The 21,265-nt window shown below is 53.0% G+C and overlaps 1 protein-coding gene across 1 annotated transcript in view; it reads left to right on the forward strand.

Annotated features, from left to right (window-relative positions):
- Positions 1-834: 834 nt before the first annotated feature.
- Positions 835-21,265, forward strand: part of TG (thyroglobulin) — a 254,014-nt gene continuing 233,583 nt past the window's right edge. Inside the window, exons 1-10 of the mRNA XM_039240195.1 lie at positions 835-901; positions 1,900-2,008; positions 2,900-2,997; positions 4,338-4,541; positions 4,920-5,079; positions 13,202-13,308; positions 13,771-13,914; positions 14,494-14,679; positions 18,391-19,488; positions 19,917-20,504. Coding sequence (XP_039096126.1) covers positions 835-901; positions 1,900-2,008; positions 2,900-2,997; positions 4,338-4,541; positions 4,920-5,079; positions 13,202-13,308; positions 13,771-13,914; positions 14,494-14,679; positions 18,391-19,488; positions 19,917-20,504 — 2,761 coding nt within the window. The remainder of the gene's footprint in view (positions 902-1,899; positions 2,009-2,899; positions 2,998-4,337; positions 4,542-4,919; positions 5,080-13,201; positions 13,309-13,770; positions 13,915-14,493; positions 14,680-18,390; positions 19,489-19,916; positions 20,505-21,265) is intronic.

The raw sequence follows: 21,265 nt of genomic DNA on the forward strand, positions 1-21,265 counted from the left end.
CCCTGTGCAGTGACCGTCGCCCCCCAGCCCTGCAGCTGGAGAAGCGGCCTGGTGAGGGCCGGGGCGGGAGGCCGTGCGGCGGCTGGTCCAGGGCAGGGCAGCCCGAGGAGGCGGCGGTGCTGCGAGGAGGCGGCGGCCCGAGGCATGGCAATGACGGTTTGCTCGGAGGGCTTGGGGGCTGCCGAGCTGTGAGCGCAGAGGTAGCCGAACGCTCGGGTTGCCATTAGAGAGACACGGGCACAGTGAGGTGCGGCGTCGCAGGAAGGGTTGGGGAGCTTGTCTCTGGGGATGTGTTGAATTTGAAATGTCTGCAGAGCATCCTGGCAGAGGGGACCTGGAGCTTAACCACCAATTTAGGCTGGGCCTGGGCCTGGGCTGGGCCTGGGCTGGGGCTGGGGCTGGGGCTGGGGCTGGAAGGGAGGGAGGGAAGGAGAGAGAAAGGGAAGGAGAGAAGAAGAAAAGGAGAGTCAGGCAGGGAGGAAGGGAGGAAGGAGGAGGAGACGAAAGAAATGCTTTGCTCCCAGGAGGCCCGAGCCTGTTGCCCAGAAAACCATCGAACTTTCTTCACCTGCAAAGATGAATTTCAAAGTCACGCCACCCGGTTCTGCTTCACAGAGCCTCAACAAGGTTCCCGTCCCCCACTGGCCACATGAGTGTCCTTGGAGGAGCAGGCGCAGGTGGAGGAGCCCCTTGTGACAGGCAGAGAAAACATGGGCTCCCTGAGTGCCCGCGGGTGGGCGGGCCGGGGCCAGAGCGGCTCTATAAAGGCTCCCTGGCCAGAGCCGAGGGCGGGCAGTGGCTTCGACCCCTTCACCCCGGGAAGGGCCCACAGCAATGGCCCTGGCTCTGTGCGTCTTCAGCCTGCTAGGCTCAGCCTGCTTGGTGTCGGCCAACATCTTTGGTGAGTTATGAGCCGGAGGCCATGGAGCCTCTGGGGGTCTGGAGGGAGCCCTCAGGCCACAGCCCCGAGGTCAGCCAGGCTCTGCCCCAGCGCCTTGGAACATTTGTGATCTCGTTTAATCCGCACCATGTCCTGTGGAAGGTTTTCCGATGAAGAGACAGTGGTTCAGAGAGCTGCACTAAATCACTTTCTTGAGGTCACGGAGCGGGTGGTTGGTGGGGAGGACGTGGGAAATCAGATCTTCCCAATTCAGTTGTGGCTCAGGCCTCCCCATCCTTGAATCTTGGCATGGATATTTGGTTTTATCCCCTTACCTGTTCTCGGGCCGAGGTCATCCATGTGAGGCATTTGAGAAATAATCAGCAGGTGGCGAAAAAACAAAAAACCAAAAAGAAACCCCCCAAACCCAAATCCACCAGTGCGGTGAAATAGGTGTGCGATCCAGCAGAGGCTGTGGGACCTGGGAAAAGTCTAAGCTCTCCTTTCCTCATTGCAAAAGGAAGACAGTGACACCAGCCTCCCGACGTGGCTGTGATTTCCGAGCGCGTGCCTGCAGGTCACATGTGTTCTCAAAAGATAGCACAACATGCGGGGTTACTAATTAATTTGCCTTCCCAACCTGTGCAGGGAGGGTGATCTGCCCAGAGCCAGTGGCTTAGTAAATTCCAGAACACCTCCTTTCTGGCACTTGGACGCCACCCCACTATGCTTTGGGGGAACGTGGAGACCGAGGGTTGACCTTGAATCTTTCTCTTTTCAGCCCTGTGACCTCGAGGAGGGTTGCTTTCACAGTGTGAGGGCCACGTGGGTAAATTGCAGGTGCCACCTCCCAGGAGAGGTTGAGGATTAAGAGAGCTAATGTCCTACACAGAGACGGTGCCCGGTAGGGTGTAATTCTTGATGATGTCGCCAGGAGAGCCCCCGGGCTTCAGGGGACCCATCTTTGCCACGGGAATCCCATGCACACCCCTCCCTGATCACCTGCTTCCCTTCCCCAGAATACCAGGTGGACGCGCAGCCGCTGCGGCCCTGCGAGCTGCAGAGGGAGACGGCCTTCCGGAAGCGCGCAGACCACGTTCCTCAGTGTGCAGAAGACGGCAGCTACAAGTAAGACTTCCCCAGCCCTGTGCCCTCCGGGGGGCCCCAAGAGAACGTAAGGACCCTCGTTGTGCCCTCACCTGACCCCCCCCCCCACCAGGAACGTGGCAGGTGGCCACTCTCACTTGGGCAGAGCTCACCTCTCTAAGGGACACTGGATAATGTGACCCCTGAGCTCCCCGGTTCCCGCTTCATCCCAGCCAGGACCAAGGATTTCTCTTTTCCTGCCCAGACTTTCACCCCTTTTAAAAAAAAAAAAAAAAAAAATGTTTTATTTATTCCTGAGAGAGAGAGGGAGAGAGAGAGAGAGAAAATGAGCAGGAGAGGGTCATAGAGAGAGGGAGACACAGAATCCGAAGCAGGCTCCAGGCTCTGAGCTGGCTGTCAGCACAGAGCCCGACGCGGGGCTCGAACCCACGAACCATCAGATCATGACCTGAGCTGAAGTCAGAAGCTTAACCGACTGAGTCACCCATGTGTCCCAGCCTGTTTGCTTTAATGAAAAGTGTGGGTGGGGAGTAGGTGGTGGAGTGATTTCTGCCCTGGCACCTCCTCTTTTTTTTTTAAAAAAAATTTTATTAATGTTTATTTTTGAGAGACAGAGACAGAGCATGAGAGGGGGAGGGGCAGAGAGAGAGAGACAGAGAGAGATGGAGACACAGAATCCAAAGCAGGCTCCAGGCTCTGAGCTATCGATGCAGGGCTCATCCCCACAAACTGTGAGACCATGACCTGAGCCAAAGTTGGACACTTAACCGACTGAGCCAGCCAGGCACCCCCAGTCTCTCCCTAATTTAATTGAATTGAAATTTGAAAGAAGGGGAAGGGAGAAGACAGGTAAGCTGGGGTGTGGCTTTGGGACCCACTAACACCGTCTGCGGGTGGCCTGTCTCTCCGCAGGACAGTCCAGTGCCAGGATGACGGCCACTCCTGCTGGTGCGTGGAAGCCGACGGCAGGGAGGTGCCTGGAAGCAGGCGGCCCGGGCGGCCGGTGGCCTGTAAGTGCAGAAGGCGCTGCCCCAGAGAACGAGGGTCCCTGTGACGAGGCGACTCTCCCTCTGGGTCGCTGGGTGGCCCTCTTCCAGTTAGGCCAGGAGTCCTGCACCCGAGGCCCGACTTCCTGCACGGCTGCTGTGAAAAATCCCGTGGGATGTGGGACGATTAAGTGTCAGCACCCGCCCCTGCTCTGGCCTGTGGGCTGCCTGGTGCTCAGGAGACGACGGGGTCCTTGAGGCAGGATTAGGCCATATACGCCTAGTGCTCACATCAGCTTCGGCTTCTTTGAAAATTTGCTTTGAAAATTTGCAACTTAGGTGAACACTTCTGTTAAAGTCATTATTATCATGAATGGTGGAAGAAACACAGCCCTTCCCGCCCCTCCGCAAAGCATGTCGTAGCAAAGCCCGATAACAGATGACAGCCTAGTTTAAGCAGGTCATTTTGTTTTTGTTTTTTAATGTTTTATTTATTTCTGAGAGAGAGAGAGAGGCAGCGTGAGCAGGGGAGGGGCAGAGAGAGAGGGAGTCACAGAATCTGAAGCAGCTCCAGGCTCTGAGCTGTCAGCACAGAGCCCGACGCGGGGCTCGAACCCACAAACCATGAGATCATGACCTGAGTCGAAGTTGGATGCCGCTCAACCGACTGAGCCGCCCAGGCGCCCCGAGGCTGGTCGTCTTAACGTGGTGCAACTGAGCCTGGAACCAAAGGTCTCCTTTAAGGAGGAAACGTCCGTTTTGGGCGCTGGTTGTTCGCGGCCAGCCTTGCGAGGTGGGGGCGGGGGGCAGGCTGGCTCCCCAGTGCTGTCCGGCTGACCGACCCTGGCCAGGTCCCCAACCCTCGCTGGGCTGTGGTTCAGGAACGTAGGCTCTGCCTCACAGGGTGTAAAGCGTGTGTAAAACACTGGGCACACAGTAGGTATTCAGCAGGGGTGCTGATTGTCACGGTCGCTAATCCTCCTCATGCACATGGAGGAGAGCAGTTGTGTTTCACGCGTGTAGATGAGGAGAGAGACCCGGGGTGCTGAAGGGGCTCCCCAGGGCCTCGCAGCAAATGAGCGGGCAGGGCCGCGGGAACACAGTGCGTCCCCACCTCCCCTCCGCGGTGCCCGGGGCTGGTTGACTGACGGGGCACCGTGGAGCCCGCCCTTCCCTCGCTTGGTCCACAGGATGCTGGGAGAAATCCTGGGATAAAGTCGGACGGCCGGAGCGCTGGGCCTGGGCCGGCGGCCTGCTCTGGTGACCCCCGGGTGGCTGTGGAGGGGGGCGGGGGGAAGGACGCGTCCCCCTCTCCAGGGAGGGAGCCCCGAGCGCAGCTCTGACCCTGCTCTCTGCCCCCTCAGGTCTGTCTTTCTGCCAGCTGCAGAGGCAGCGTATCCTGCTGAGCGGCTCCGTGAACGGCACGGCCACGTCCTACCTCCCTCGGTGTCGGGACTCGGGGGAGTACGCGCCCGTGCAGTGCGACCCGTGGCGGGGACAGTGCCGGTGCGTGGATGCAGAAGGGATGGAGGTGTACGGGACCCGCCAGCCGGGGAGGCCCGCGCGATGTAAGTCCCCGGGGACCCCAGCGTCGCGCACGTGCCGCAGGGTGTTCAGCTGTCCACGTGTCACCAAGACTTTGCCAGCAAGAAGGCAGAGGACCTGGCCCTCAGGACAGAGAATGGGCGCATTTTAGGAAGGCTGTACCTGGAGAGAGAGAGAGAGAGAGATGGAGACAGAGCACAAGCACGGAGGGGCAGAGAGAGAGGGGGACCCAGAATCTGAAGCAGCTCCAGGCTCTGAGCTGTCAGCACAGAGCCCGATGTGGGGCTCGAACCCACGAGCCATGAGATCATGACCTGAGCCGAAGTCAGATGTCCAACCGACTGAGCGACTCAGGCGTGCCTCGTACGTAAGAATTACAGCTTTTCCTCTGACATGTTTAGGTCCCAGGAGCTGTGAGATAAGAAACCGCCGTCTCCTCCACGGGGTGGGAGACAAGTCACCGCCTCAGTGCTCTCCGGATGGGCGCTTCCTACCCGTCCAGTGCAAGTTTGTCAACACCACAGACATGATGATTTTCGACCTGCTTCATAGCTACAACAGGTAAGGGAGCCGGCCCCTGGGGTAGGCCCACTGCTGGGCGTTCTTCCTGTCCCCTGCCACGGCTCACGCTGGCTGTCATGTGCGCAGGCTGCTGGGAGCAGGAAGCTGCTGGATGCCTGAAGGACGACGGTATTTTTAACAAAGCAAGCGGGCGACAGCCATTGGCAGTAAAAATACACGGACGTTCCCGCCCGTGCAGCCCAGGGAAATATACAGACCTGAGAGTGAAGACGTAGGCAGTGGATGTCTTCTGCCTTGTGTGTCACTGTAGCAGGGAGCTGGGGCCCAGGTGACCGAGAAGCCCAGGGTGGGTAGCTGCAGGGGCGTGTACCCCCAGCAGCGTTTGTGTGGCCATTAGATAGAACGCACTGCAATAAACCGGTCAGTTTGGATGGATGCTGCAGCATGGATTATGCTAATATGATAAAAGGTACAGGGCCCTTGGGTGATTTTCCTTTTTGAAAACAAACAAGCAAACACCCTTTCATGTGCCTGTACTATGACCCGATGGTGCCAGGGCCTGTTCAGGACTGGCCGAGCGCGGACGATCGTACAGATCGGCCTTCGCTGGGCGGCTCTCGCGGCCGTCGCTGGTCAGGTTGACGTGGAGAAGCAGGAGTAGGGAGAAGGGAATGGGCAGAAGAGGGAAAAAGACATCACAGTTGCAAGCACGGATAGGACTGTATTCGTGCAGTTGTGTAAACTGTGTGTGTATATGCGCCTGTTAAATAAGTTTAAATTTTTTAATGTTTATTTTTGAGGGAGAGAGAGAGAGGGAAGAATACTGAGTGTGAGCAGGGGAGGGTCAGAGAGAGAGGGAGACACAGAATCCAAAGCAGGCTCCAGGCTCTGAGCTGTCAGCACAGAGCCCGATGCGGGGCTCGAACCCCTGAACCCTGAGATCGTGACCTGAGCCGAAGTCGGAAGCTTAACTGACTGAGCCGCCCAGGTGCCCTGACCTATATAGAAGTTTAAAGATTTAAATAACAAATGTTAAAAGAGAGATACGGCATAGATTTTGGCCCGAATAATCAGACAGCTTCTGGTTATTCAAGATGGCTACTTTCGCACCGGAAAGGGCCAGCAAAGACTTCAGACATGACTGAAACGTCCTGAGTAAAAGCAGTAAGCATGATAGGCTGTGAAAACTGATGGAAATTCTCTGGGAGAACCTTGATGTGGCTGGCTTCCAAAATAACGTGTTTCTTTCCTTCTGCAAGAGAGAGAATCCCCAGAGGCTGTGCTGGGGCGGGGCGGGGGGGGTGTCACAGGCTAGAGGCCTGGGCACAAGGACCGTCCCTAGAGAAGTGTTATTTGAACTGCATATTATTTTAAGAACTAGAGAGTTTCAAGTTAACGCTATGCAGTTTCTGCTCGTGGAGGTAAAAAGAGTTGACCATATGCAATTTCTTACGTTTCACGTTAATACACAAATGTCTGAATTCCTGAATTCTCCCATGGCCCTAAGAAGCTGGCCTTGAACTTTTCTTTTTGGATGGACACACAGTCCAAGGCTCCGGGTCCCTCGAGGCGTCCTGTCCCTTTCTTCCATCCGCATCACCTGCCTGGCCCCAAAGCATTTGCCTTTGTGACCCCCATTTGAACTCTGCCACCATGTGGCTGCATGGCCCGAGCATTTACCCTCTCTGCGTCTCTGTGCTTCAGTGTCCCCATGTGAAATGTCCCCAGAGGGACTGCTCACGTAGCACCCAGCTTCAGCAAACGTGAGCTAGGGTGTTTCCCTTCCCAGGTTTAGAGAGTCTGGCCTTCCTGTGTGCACATAAGAATTTCCAAACAGCCTGAATTACTGCTACTGGTTGATGCAAACTAGTGTGTGCTCAGTTCAAGTTCAGCTGAGTGCTTATTATATGCAGGCAATTTGACAGTCTTCTGCCCACTTCAATGTTTACAAAAAATAATCGGACAGAGGAGGAGTCTGAAAGACAGCGCTCACCCCGGGAAGCTCAATGAGTGGGCGCCAGAGCTGTCTGGCTCCGTTCGCTCTCCCACACAGCCTTGATTCGACTCTCTTTCCTGCCGAGCATAGCGCCCAGTAGGCCTGCAGTCTGTGCTTGTAGTCAGCCTGTGTGCCAGCTTGAGGCACAGTTCACAGCTCCTTCCACAAGAGGGCAGTCGAGTTAAATGCAAACGTTCACGACTAAACATCCATTGTTTCAGACAGACAAACACGAAAAAATGTACTGCCGAAATGGAATCCTTTCCCTGATGTAAGCCAGCATGTTTCTGGGGGAATCCCGATTTACGAAGGTCCTGGGAAGGTTGGCTGGTTGGTTACTGGAAGCCCAGCCGTAGTCAGGGATTTCTCACTGACCGGGGCAGTGCCAGGGCACGATTGTATGTAGAAGCCACAGAGGCTGCATAGAGAGTCTAGACTTAGTACCTAAGGCTGCCGATAAAATAAAAGACGGCCAGTTATATTTGAATTTCAGAAAAGCAAGGAGTAACTTTTTTAGTAATAATATGTCCCCAATATTGCATCAAGAATTTTGAGCCTGGGTGTGGAGATCGGTGTATCTTGAGTTTAGGATAGAATGGACTGGCTGGGGAAGAGCAGAGTGGGTGCTTGGCGGGGGGAGCTCTGTGAGCCTGGACGCTCCTGCCCTGGTCCAGGTAAGAGATGATGTAGGCGTGGACTAGAGCACGTGATGAAGGGGGCTGTGCGTGTGTGTGTGTGTGTGTGTGTGTGTGTGTGTATGTGTATGTGTACGCGGTGGGGGGGGGGGAGGGACAGGGTGGCTGGGGAAACATTTCCAAGGTAGAATCTTCAGCACTTTTTGAAGGTGGAGGGTGAGCGAGAGGAGTCAAACCAAGGTCTGGCTTCTAGATGGATGGTGGAGGACGAGTTTGGAAAAGGAAAGTCACAAGTTGGACTCTGGAAGATTGAATCTGAGAGGATTTCTTTGGGAAAGTCAAGTGCAGATGTGACATGAAGCAGTTGACTTGCTGGCATGGGGCCTGGAGGGGAGGCTGGGAGCCTGTGGGGAGCCTGTCCGCTAACTGCTGTGGGTTCTTAAATGTGCTGGGCAATGACGCGTGCTTGAATGTGGCTGTAGTGCTTGCTCATTTGAAGAGGCCCTTTTCCCTCCTGAAGGCCACGGCTAACTACACCTGTTTGATGGTGACTTAGAAAAACCACGAATGGTGATGAGTAAGCTTTGCTAGTTCACTGACTCTTACCTGCCTTTCCTCTTTTTTCTTAAATGTTTTTCTTTAAAATTTATTTCTGAGAGAGAGAGAGAGAGACAGCGTGAGCAGGGGAGGGTAAGAGAGAGAGGGAGACACAGAATCTGAAACAGGCTCTGAGCTGGCTGTCAGCATAGAGCCCAACAACGGGCTCGAACCCACGAACTGCGAGATCATGACCTGAGCCGAAGTCGGATACTCAACCGACTGAGCTACCCAGGCTCCCCTTACCTGCCTTTCCTATTCCCCTCATCCAATCACTAAGTAGGGAAATGCTTTGTAGGTAAAGGTCATAAAAGCTGATGCCATTGTCAAGGCCTTAGTGGTCCGAGCTCAAATTCAGTTAACTTTTTTTTTTAGGCCTTGTTGTTAGTGACTAAGCAAACTCAAATTTCCTTAGCAGCCAGACTACCCAAGGACATAACCCCTTCTAGTCAGTGAGAAGGATCAGGTACATCTTTTTTTTTTTTTTTTTTTTTAATGTTTTTATTTATTTCTAGGAGAGAGAGAGAGACAGCGTGAGCAGGGGAGGGTCAGAGAGAGAGGGAGTCACAGACTCCGAAACAGGCTCCAGGCTCTGAGCTGGCAGTCAGCACAGAGCCCCACGCAGGGCTCGAACCCACGAACCGCGAGATCATGACCTAAGCGAAAGTCGGACGCTTAACCGACTAAGCCACCCAGGCGCCCCGGATCAGATACATCTTAATGCGTGGCAAAGGGGCATCACAACCAGAATATATGGAAAAGTCCTTGTAGACTGACCATTGGAGACCTCCGTGCTAGGTCACGGCTCCTACTTCAAGGAGCGATCTTCCGGCACAGGAGAAAATAAAACGAATTGCTGATTTATTACCGGATGGCTGGATTTCTGGAGGGCCTGTCTGGGGGTGGCGTGGAGAACTTGATCGAGCTGCGGGGTCGGCTACCTGAGCCCAGGGCTTGGAGGCCGCTCTGTACTCGACCAGGACCAGGTGCCTGTCAGAGCCTGACGTTCCGTGTTCCACTGAGCCTCAGCTGTGTGGTTTCTCTAACTCTGGATGCGAGCATAAGCCCAGGCCTACTGTCCTTTCCCCTGCACTGCAATTTTCCCCGCCGAGCTTACGGTCATTCTGAGCTTTTGCTTTTTATTTAACAAGAGGGACACGTCCTTTTCCACTAGATGAATTATGCCCTTTTTGGTTTTCAAGTCCCGTGTTGATTTTTGCTTCCTCCTTTCTTCGGATGCACCCGGAACTGGAGAGAAAAGGAAAAGAGAGGAAACCGTAGGGGAGGCAAATAAAGGTAGAATACACGAGTGAGCCACAGCAAAGGTTGCATGTACCTTTCATTCTATAAAGTGTTCTTGTCACAAGTATGAGGTGCTGTGTACTTAGCTCTGAGAGTCTTAGAACCAGAAGAAGAGAAAGCAGTCTAAGTCCTTTGGTTTCCGCCAGATGAAAGTAAACCTGTTTTTCAGAACACAATCTTTTCTTCTATTGACGATGGGCGACGCTTTGCTCCTCGGATCCTCATAAAAGGGGGTGATGCCCTGTGCCAGAGGGTCCTCTGTGACTTGACCACGTCCTGATGCCAACATGACAGTCGGTTTCCTCAGCCGCGGGGCCAGAAGGGGAGGGGGCAGGGCACTTTAAGGAACAGTGTGTCCATGACAGAGATGCTTGGGTCCCGAGATTCTCCTCCAGACCTGTGCCTCCTCCCCCAAACGACTGCCAGTCTCTCAGCTGTTCCTTCTGCCCACGCTGCCATCCTCTGCCCCCTGCTTTGAAGCTGGAGACGGGCTAAAGATCCTTGCAGACATGTTCTCCATTCTCTCCTCGTCAGATCATCGTTCTTAGCTTTGCCATCCCACTCAAGACCCACGTCTTCCGGAGCCTTCTGTGGCCCTACACCGGGTTCCAAACTAGCTGGCCCATGTGTTAGGATGCCTTTCTCCCTTTCCCATGAGCCTCGGGTTCAGTGTTCGTGGTTGGACGTTTGCTGGGGTGGCAGAGAAGGGCTGGGAATCCAGTGAGCAGGAGGTGGGAAGTGGGGCCAAGGCCCAAAGCACCAGTGACAACAGCGAAGCAGCCACGAAGCCACCCTTGTGTTACCTGCTCCGCTGGGGGGAGAGTCCGAAGTTTGTAGCGGGGATGCCATTTCAGAGATCAGCCACGAAAATCAGATTATATCAAATTGGACTCTGGGAACGAAGGAGATGGAGGAAGATGCAGAACTCGAACTTCCTGTTGGGTGCGGTGCGAGGTGCCCCGAGGACTGGGCTTTGTCTCAGAGGCGGCCCCCCCATCCCACCAGCTTCGAGTGTCGGTGGGCTTGGAGCGCCCGCTGGGCATTGGGCCTGGGCCTGCGCTGGGTGATCTTAACCCAGTCTGTCCACCACTCCGAGTGCCAGCATCATCATTCGCAAAGTGCGGCTTTGTAAGTGTTGTGAGGATTGAGATCAAGCGAAGAGGGTGCTTGGTCCAGTGTCGGATCGTCTGGTACGTGTCCCCCATCATTATTTTCATTAGTAGTAATTAACAGCAGTGACCACACACCCCCAGACCCTGAGCTCTTTTCAGTGCACACAGAATTGGCAAGGAGGGATTACAGGTGGTGGCGCGGGGGGTCTTCCCGGGAGGACCCCCTACAGCTGAAGCCACAGCGGTCTCCAGTATGCGAGGCGGGGATGGCGACAGTGAAGTCCATGCAAAAAGCACATGGAGGCCCAGGAGGCGGGTAGCTTCTAAGACCGGAAACCCGAGCAGGAAGACTTTGTCCCTAAAGTAGTGGAATGAAGACGGCTCAAAGTTCCTGCTACTGGCACTGGCCCCGGGTCGTGGCGCTGACGTGGGCCTTTGGGGTGAGTCGGCAGAACACGGGCCTAGAGGGATTGGAGCTTCCTGTGTCTCGTGTTGTTACGGGTTCAGAGCCCAGAGCCAGCCAGGTGGCCCGTCCTTGTGTTCTCCAGCACGCAGGTGCTCAGCGTCTGTTAGCTCTCGGGCAAGTGCACACAGGGGAACGCGCCAGAACAGAACGGAGACGCGTGCCTTCCAGAATGTGCGACAGGAGCCAGGTGCAGCCAACACGCAGTGCATCACTCCGCTGGCGGCCATAGGCAGCACGTGGCGGCGAAGGCCTGGGTTTACACTCTCTCTGCCACCGCTGTTTCAAGATGGTGGCCAACATACTTTCCACCTTCGTAACCTCTAAAATGGGCACGAGAAAAGACCACCTGCCTTTTAGGAGTGTTAAAGTGGGTTAAACAAGTCAATGTGTATTAAACATTTGGCAGATTTTACAAGATAGTGCGCAATGAATGGAAGTGATTATTATACTATTATTAGCTCTCTTAGAATTGAATTATCCCAGGGGCGCCTGGGTGGTGCAGGTGGTTAAGTGTCCCACTTTGGCTCAAGTCATGATCTCACGGTTCGTGGGTTCGAGCCCCACATCGTGCTCTGTGCTGAGAGCTAGCTCAGAGCCTGGAGCCTGTTTCAGATTCTGTGTCTCCCTCTCTCTCTGCCCTTCCCTTGCTTGCACTTTGTCTCTCCCTCTCTCTATCTTTCTCAATAATAAGTAAATGTCAAAAAAAAAAAAAGAATTATCTCAGGTTTCAATTCATGAGTTCTTAGCATAAACCTCTAATCCATGAAACTGAGTGAATCAGTTTTTAGCTTCTGTTATGCATAACTCACTTACTATAATACCCCTTTTTATTTAGCTTATGGATACACAATGATAGACCAATAACATGGAAAAAAAAACCATAATCCCACAGTGATTTTGTAGGCTTGCTGCATATTCATTCCCATGCAAATTAGCTAATACTTTTTGCGTCCCCGTTCAGGCTCCGAGCAATTCTTGTGTTGTCCGTTGCCTTCTAGTCCCGATTCATTTACGTTGTGGTAATTGCGGTGTGTGTCCAGGCCATTTTGCAGCATATCCTCTCTATGTAATGTGATGCATGCCTCCATTGAGGAAATTTACTCTAATTTACTTCTTCATTTTCCTATCACTGGACATCAAGGTTGTCTTCAGAATTTTGCTGGAATAGATTCCGCAGCAATGTCTCTGTTTGTGCAGGGGCTGCTGCTTTCGCTAACTCATTGTTTGAGGGTAGATTTCCGGACATAGGTAGGTGCACCAACCCTATAGGGTGTGAAAACAAATCTATCGGTGTTGCATAAAGATGAAAACTGCCTCTCCGGTTGCTCAATCCTTGCACACGGGAAGAAGTCTTTAATAAGGTTTTATATCACCTCCGCTTCATCTTGCTTCCAGGATGGGAAACCCAGCCAATTGGCGCCTTATAAAAATTGCCAGGTCCGATCTGGCTTGGGCACCGTTTCCCTGCACTTCCAGAGAGGGGATGCAGAGCCCTGTTGTGGTGTCATATTGATTCTGTGTGTTTTGTCCAACTACGGAGCTGGGAAGTGTCCTTCAGCATTTCCTGTGGTGGAATCTGGCTTCTTTCCAGGCTCTGGAAAAGTCGTAAAGGGCTCTGAAGTTGTTTGACCTCCCCAGATGAGATCATCTACAGTGTACCATGTGTGTGTACAGCAAACTTGGCTTCTAGTCCCTAGAGTTATAGTCTAGTAAAGTCAGACTCTGGCGTGGTGACGTCATTACCTGTTTTCTGCCTGATCCTCTGAGACCCATGCGTGGGTATGAGTTGGTGAAATGCCATACGTGGGAGAAGTGACTAGTTAGGAGGTGACAGCTGGGCACAGCTTTATTTCCATCTGTCCAGCCAGGCAGGTAGAAACCCGGTTTAGAAAAGAAACACATTTCCCACAAGAAACACGGAGCCAATGGCATGTGGTAACAAAAAGCAGATGTTCCTTTTCCATAGATGAGATGAGGCCACACGTATTTGTTTTGCAAGAAGAGCCCGCGAGGATTTGATGAGGCAGGGAGCAGACGTCTCCTTCTCTCTTAGGTTTCCAGATGCATTCGTGACCTTCAGTGCCTTCCGGAACAAGTTCCCCGAAGTGTCTGGGTATTGTCACTGTGCGGACAGTCAAGGGCGAGAACTGGCTGAGACAGGTAGGCGCACCTCAGGCAACCTGAGTGGGGAGAGAGGCCCCCTGCGAACCTGAAAACCTAAGTATTGTTACCTGCCAAGCACAAAGAGCAGTGCCTGGCTGCTTCTGGCTGATCCGCACAATTTGCAAATGCTCGTCTCTGGTGCCTGGTGCCCAGCTGCTGGCCGGTACGGAGCCTCTGAGCCCGTGTGAAAGAGGCGCCCTGCTCTGGGCAGATGCAGCTCCGACCCTGGAGACTGGGACACTGGACGGCTTTTCCCTCAGCAGCGCTCCTTTGTGAAGTGAACAACCTGCCCGACCGCACATGGCAGCCCTGCCTTTGGAGACTAGTAAAACTTTGATCAGGCCGATGCCTACTGATGGCCGGGAAGGCTGTGGGCCTCCTGAGGTCTGGTTGGACGGCAAGTCAGGACTTCCCGTTCTGAATGAACCCATCTCTTAAAACACTTCTGTCTTTGCTCAGGGCTGGAACTCTTACTCGATGAAATTTATGACACTATTTTTGCTGGCCTGGACCTTGCGTCCACCTTCGCTGAAACCACGCTCTACCGAATATTGCAGAGGCGGTTCCTCGCAGTCCGGCTCCTCATCTCTGGCCGGTTCCGATGTAAGTAATAAGCCGACAGAAGCCGTGCGTGTTTCTGCTTGGAGGAAACCACTGGGTTTTAGAGTTGCTGTAGTTCCATTGATTTTTTTATGTTTATTTATTTATTTAAAAAAAATTTAATGTTTGTTTATTTTTGAGGCAGAGAGAGATGGATCATGAGTGGGGGAGGGACAGAGAGAGGGAGACACAGAATCGGAAACAGGCTCCAGGTGTCAGCACAGAGCCCGACGCGGGGCTTGAACTCCCAAACCATGAGATCACGACCTGAGCCGAAGTCAGGCACTGAACCGACTGAGCCACTCAGGCGCCCTTATGTTTATGTTTTCTTTATTTTGAGAGAGAGAGAGAGGGAGGGGGAGGGAGGGAGAGACTCTCAAGCAGGCTCTGCACCATCAGTGCAGAGCCCGACGCGGGGCTCCACCTCATCATCGGAGCCGGAATCAAGAGTCGGCTGCTTCACCGGCTGAGCCACCCAGGAGCTGCGCGGATTTGCACGTTGTACAAGCAAGCAGAGTGCGTGCTGGAGACCCCGCGGCCTTGTTTACACACTGTCCTCTCCTCTGCCTGGCTCTGTCCTAGGCCCCACCAAGTGTGAAGTGGAGCGCTACACAGCGACCAGCTTTGGGCACCCCTACATCCCGAGCTGCCGCCAGGACGGGGACTACGAGGCGGTGCAGTGCCAGCGGGGAGGCCCGTGCTGGTGTGTGGACGCCCAGGGACAGGAGATCCATGGAACTCGGCGGTCGGGGGAGCGGCCATCTTGTGGTGAGCCTCCTCTTTGGTCCCCGTCAGGCCATATTACTGTAACTGTGTCCCCAGACCAGCTACTCCCGAGCCCAGTAATTCCGCTGCCCCCTGAATGTACCCCAGAGACCCTTCAAGCCCAACATGACGGAAAACCCATTAATTACCATTAACTTCCAACATGTGTCTCATCCTCACGGTCGCTTCTTTCCTCAGGGAGCTCAGAGGATATTGGGGGCCTCAGGGGTGAAGGGAAAAAAGAGAATTATGTGTACTTGTGCCATGAGAGAAGTGTGTGCTGGTAACTGAAGCAGTGCAAAGCAGGGTAGGGTCAACTCGATCTTGTGAAAGTGTATGAAGAGGAGATGTTCCAGGAGGCTTCATGGAAGAGGTGAAGTTTGATTACAGTCTTCTTTTTAAAAATTTTTTTTAACATTTATTTATTTTTGAGAGACAGAGCATGAGCAGGGGAGGGGCAGAGAGAGAGCAAGACACAGAATCTGAAGTAGGCTCCAGGCTCTGAGCTGTCAGCACAGAGCCCGATGTGGGGCTCAAACCCATGAACCGTGAGATCATGACCTGAGCCAAAGTCTGTAGTGTGGTCAGTGTGGGGTGCTGCATGTGAAGAGTAGGGGAAAATGGCGGGGATGAGACTGTGAGGTCTTTCATGCCGAAGCCAAGGCTTGGGGACTCCCTCCTGGAAGCCAGGTGAAGACGCTGAGAGGTTTTATGCTGGAGAGTTCCACGGTGGGTTCTGTGTGTGAGAGAGACCATGTGGGCATTTGAAGGAGAGCCTGAAGGCAGTACTAGCCTGCAGGCCACGGGACCAATTTGAAGGCCATCGCAATGTCCTGAAGAGAGGTGAGGGAACTATATGACTTTCCCAGAGCCTCTGTGGTAAATGACCACAGATTGAGGGGCTTAGAGGTCTGGACTCTAGAAGTGAGTCCAAAGTCAGAGTGTCAGCAGGACCATGCTCCCTCTGAAGGCTCCAGGGGAGAATCCTTCCTCACCTTTTTCCTGGCTTGTGGTAGTTGCCGACAGTTGTTGGCTTTCCTTGGTCTGTGGCAGTGAAGCCTCAAATTCTGCCTCTGTCATCACACGGCTGTCTTCCCTCTGTGTGTCTTTCCCTGTGTTGCTTCCTCTCTTCTCGCCATGACACCGGTAATAGAAAAGTAAGAGCCCACTGTACCCTAGGATGACCTCGCCTTTACTAATTGCATCTCCAGTGACCCTATTTCCAAATAAGGTCACATTCGGAGGTTTCCAGAAAGGATGTGCGTTTTGAGGAGACACGATTCAACCCAGTACAGGGACCAGTACTATAGTAGAAGTAGTGGTCTGGGGCGAAGGGTGCGGACTTGAGAAATATCACAAGGCACTCCAGTAAGGCTAGTCTATCTCACCAGTAAGATCCTGAAGGGAGTTAGGGGTGAGCGAAATGGAGTCCAGGAGCGCTTGCAGGCTTCCCACTTGGGTGAGCTGGATGGATCCCTCAAGATCTCAAACAGTGAAGAAGGAGGGCAGGTCTTTTTATTGCCTCAAAATAGATAAGCATTCATGTTCATTCAGTCATTCCTGTTAAGTCACTGATTTCACCATTTTGAGTATTCTGCACGGCGTTTGGTAGTATTCAATCTGCTCGGTGTGAGGATGCAGGAGAAGAAATGTTTCAAGCCCTGCCCTGAAGGTATTTGTGATTATGTTGTCGTTGTCTTAAAACTTGGAGAGAATGGTGCCCTCCAATTTCCAGGTGGAAATGAAGAACTATGGTTTTCCAAATTAAAACCAGAATGTTACCAAATGCGTGCATCATAGATTTATATTTTTTCCCCTCTGGAGTATCAGTCCTATTTCCGTGGAAATGAATGCCACATGGAACCAGTATCTGATTTTTCTTTTTTCTTTTTTTTGCCTTGGTAACACTGCATAACAAATGAATGGAAGCGACAGGCGTTTCACGTGGAAACAGAATAAGCAAAGCAGTGAACTTCACTTCTTCCATACCTTCCTGTAATACCTTCCATTCAAGGAGGCCACGCCCGGTTGAGGGATGTGTTACGCGTTCTGATCTTGCCAGTGTTTTTTCTCTCTCGGACCACATGTTCCAGTTCTTTCTCTGTTGCCTGGTTACAGAGGGAAATTGGCCGACTTCCTTTCTGGCATCTGTGCGAGCTGAAGGAAAGGAATTATTTTAAAAAGTTGGGGGTGGGTGGGTGGTGGAGAAGGACCTCCAAGATTTATGGTTTTGTGGAGAAATGTGCAGCTCACTTAATTCCACCTGTGTGATGGAGACGCTTCGAATTTGAACTTAAAGTCTTGCTTCTTCATGTGATTACTGTCAACCTAGAATATTTGGACAGAATGACCTGACCAAGCAGGGAGTTGACTGAGCTGATCACCCTTTAATTAATGATTTTCAAGGAAAGGTCAAGAAGCCCAGAAAAAACATGCTAAGTATGTTTGCTGCGTAGACATTACTGTATTATATTGTGGGAAATATATTTCCTACAGTATGTTGTAGTGTTATAGATTACAACATAGGAAAATATTTCCTGTTATAGAAAATACTAATGGCATTTAAAATATGGTTCTTATCCTCAAAGAGACTATCAACTCGTTAGCCTAGACAAGCCTATGCACAAGGAGGGATTAGGCAGCTGCACGAAGAGCAAATGATGAAACATTAAAATCCATTAAAAATTCCAATAAGGGAATGCTGGGAAAGAAAAACGCATTTCATTAAAAACAAATGGGAAATAGGAGGCCTGGGTGGTTCAGTCAGTTAAGCGACCGACTTCAGCTTAGGTTGTGATCTCACGGTTCGTGGGTTTGAGCCCCATGTCGGGTTCTGTGCCGACAGTTCAGAGCCTGGAGCCTGCTTCCGATTCTGTCTCCCTCTCTCTACCCCTCCTCCCCTCATACCCTATCTCCCAAAAATAAATAAACATTAAAAATATGTTTAAAAAATAGAAACAAACAGGAATGTGTTGGTGTATGGGTTCCCTAAGGCTGCTGTAACAAATTACCACAAACTCGGTGGCTTAAAACAGTAGAAATTGATTCCCTCTCTGTCTGGAGGCCAGACGTCTATAATTGAGGTGTTAGCGGGGCTGAACTCCCTCTGAAATCTCTAGAGAAAGATTCACCTTTGTCCTGTCCAGTTTCCAGGGGCTACCAGTGACCTTGGCTTTCTTTGGCATTTGGTGTTCTTTTCCGCATTTTGTTTGGCATTCTGCCCCCATCTTCATGCGGCCGCCCTATGACGACATCCATCATTGGATTTAGGGCTCACCCCAATCCAGTGTGATCTTGTTTTAACCAATAGCACCCGCAAAGACCCTACTTTCACACGACGTCATGTTCTGAGGTTCTCGGTGGACGCGAGTACTGGGCTGAGGAGGCATTCAGCCCAGGACATTTGGTGCATGCGTTTGCTCAGGTTTCCAGAAAGTGGGCCGGTGCCAACGAGCCTCGTGAGGGGGTCACCCTCTCGTGAAAGGTGGGAAGGGAAGTCACGTTATTTGGAACATTCACTCCTCCAAACGGCCACCACAGACCCTGCTTGGGCGAGAGAAAAAATACATGAAAGGCTAGACAAGAAAGTGCGACAACACATAGGTGTTCTTGACTGAACTGTTTGACATCTTACTTCTAGAAGGATCTGTGGGGTGGTCTGGGAGCACTTGTTGATGTTAAAACCATTTCTCTCGTTTGCTCTGTCTCGTGCAGCTGAAGACCGTTCCTGTGGCTCCGAGAGGAGGCAGGCCCTGTCTAGACTACACTTCGGGCCCTTGGGCTACTTCAGCCGGCGCGGCTTGTTCTTGGCTCCTGAGCGAAGCCAGGTCTCCCCAGGAGTGGCCGGAGTTGCCGCATCCTGCCCGCCTGTGGTCAAGGAGCTCTTTGTGGACTCCGGGATTCTCCACCCGATGGTGGGAGGGCAGGGTAAACAGTTTTCTGCCTCAGAAACTCTCCTCAAAGAAGCCATCGGAGCGATTTTCCCCTCCCGGGAGCTGGCTCGCCTTGCCCTTCAGTTTACCATGGACCCAAAGCGGCTCCAGCAAAACCTCTTTGGAGGGAAGTTTTTGGTGAACGTTGGCCAGTTCAACTTGTCTGGAGCCCTTGGCACAAAAGGCACATTTAACTTCAGTCAGTTTTTCCAGCAGTTTGGTCTCCCAGGCTTCCAGAACGGAGGGGCAGATGGAGCTGCTGAGGCTTTCTCCTTGGGTTTAGGTTCAAATCCTGCCACGGAACCCCCTGAGGCCTCTGTGAAGGGCGCTGCTGGGGACAGGCCGATGGTGGGCAGCTTTGGCTTTGAGATCAACTTACAAGAGAACCTAAATGCCCTGACATTCCTTGCGTCGCTCCTGGAGCTTCCAGAATTCCTTCTCTTCTTGCAGCAGGCTACTTCTGTGCCAGAAGACATGGCCAGGGACTTAGGTGACGTGATGGAAATGGTGCTCAGCTCCCAGGGCTGTGAGCAGACACCGGGCGGCCTTTTCGTCCCGCTGTGCTCGGCGGAAGGAGACTATGAGGAGGTCCAGTGCTTTGCTGGAGAGTGCTGGTGTGTGGATTCCCGCGGCAAAGAAATTTCTGGCTCCAGGGTTAGAGGCGGACGGCCCAGGTGCCCCACCGAGTGTGAGAAGCAAAGGGCTCGCATGCAAACCCTCTCAGGCAGCCAGCCCGCGGGGTCCAGCCTGTTGGTGCCTTCCTGCACCCGCGATGGGCAGTTCCTCCCTGTCCAGTGCTTCAACTCCGAGTGTTACTGTGTTGACGCTGAGGGTCAGGCCATTCCTGGAACTGAAAGTGTGCTCGGAGAGCCCAAGCAATGTGAGTCTGTTGAGCATTCCGTCCGACAAACCCCGATTCTCTCTGGGGGCCCCGATGCAGTGCATCACGGAAAAAGCGAATTCTGTTGTTTAAGTGGCTGCTTCCACCATGGCGAAAACTGCCGGCTAACGTAAAAATTGTCCGCAAGCGGGTCGATACTGTTAACCATTCCCATGATCGAATAGGGAGACTCATTGGGCTTTTAGGGGCCGCCCCATAGGTTCCTGTGACACTGACACTAGTCTCAACAGTGCTGATTCAGGAATGGGGATGCTCTCTGGCTAGAGGTTATTGACAGATTGGAGGTTGCTGGGAGTTCCGTGGCTCTATGAGGTGTCTGGGGGGCTCGGACAGTCAGGGTTTGCACGTCGGTCTTGCGGACTCATGGAACTTCTTCACCTGACATCCCTCTTGCTCTTTCCTCCCAGGCCCCACCAACTGTCAGTTAGAGGCCGAGCGGGCCTTCCTGAGTGCCGTGCGGGTACTGAGCTCTGCCTCCAGCTCGCTGCCCGTCTTCTCCAGCATCTACATCCCTCAATGTGACGCCAGTGGGCAGTGGAGGCCTGTGCAGTGCGACGGGCCCCCGGAGCAGGCCTTCGAGTGGTACGAACGGTGGGGAGCTCAGAACGACCGTGGCCAGGAGCTGAGCCCTGCCGAGCTGCTCATGAAGATTGCAAGCTACAGAGAAGCAGCTTCCAGAAGCTTCCATCTCTTTATCCAAAGTCTGTATGAGGCTGGCCAACAGGGCATCTTCCCGGGGCTGGAGAGATACCCTTCTTTCCAGGACGTCCCGCTGGCAGTGCTAGAAGGGAACCTGACCCGGCCTGGAGGGAACATCTTCCTGGAGCCCTACGTCTTCTGGCAGATCCTGAATGGCCAGCTCGGCCGATACCCAGGGCCCTACGCAGACTTCAGCACTCCTCCGGCACACCTTGACCTTCGGAGCTGCTGGTGTGTGAATGAGGCAGGTCGAGAGCTGGAAAGCACGCGGACAGAGCCAAACAAGGTCCCAGCATGTGAGTTGAGCCACGTGGGGAGCTGGGTTTGTGCGTTTATAAAAAAGATGTCTGGTAGGCGGGTGCTGAGTGAGCTGGAGTGCAGGTCACATAGGGACAGGGGCGTGTCCCGCCAATGCCCGAGGTGCCTGGATGCTTAAGCCGGCTCTGGCCGCTGCACGGAGTACCGTAGACTAGGTGGCTTCGCCAACAGCCATTGCCCATAATTCTGCAGGGTGGAAGTCCAAGATCAAGGTCGGCAGATTGCGTTCCCGGTAAGAGGTGTCTTCCTGCCTTGCAGAAGACCACCTTCTCACTGCGCATTCACGTGAGAGAAAGCGCTCTGATTTTTTCCTCTTTTTATAAAGACATGAATCCCATCCAGAAGACTCCACCCTCATGACCTTCTTGAAACCTAATCACCTCCCAAGGGCCCAACCTTCAAGTCCCATCACCCTAGGGGTTTGAGCTTCAACACAATCCATTTTGTGGGGACGCGGACATTCAGACCAGAACACCCAGAGCTCACAGAAAACAAGTGATATCCCTACAACCACACACTTGGGTGCTGACAAGGTTAATGTAGTTCAGTTTCTTAATGTTTATTTAGTTTTGAAAAAGAGAGAGACAGAGCATGAGTGGGGGAGGGGCAGAGAGAGAGGGAGACACAGAATTGAAGCAGCTCCAGGCTCCGAGCTGTCAGCACAGAGCCCGACGCGGGGCTCGAACTCATGAGCGGTGAGATCATGAACTGAGCCAAAGTCCGACGCTTAAGCAACTGA

The sequence above is a fragment of the Hyaena hyaena genome, unplaced genomic scaffold, assembly GCF_003009895.1.
Source record: "Hyaena hyaena isolate Hyena2069 unplaced genomic scaffold, ASM300989v1 scaffold_169, whole genome shotgun sequence".
In the NCBI taxonomy this organism is placed as follows: domain Eukaryota; kingdom Metazoa; phylum Chordata; class Mammalia; order Carnivora; family Hyaenidae; genus Hyaena; species Hyaena hyaena.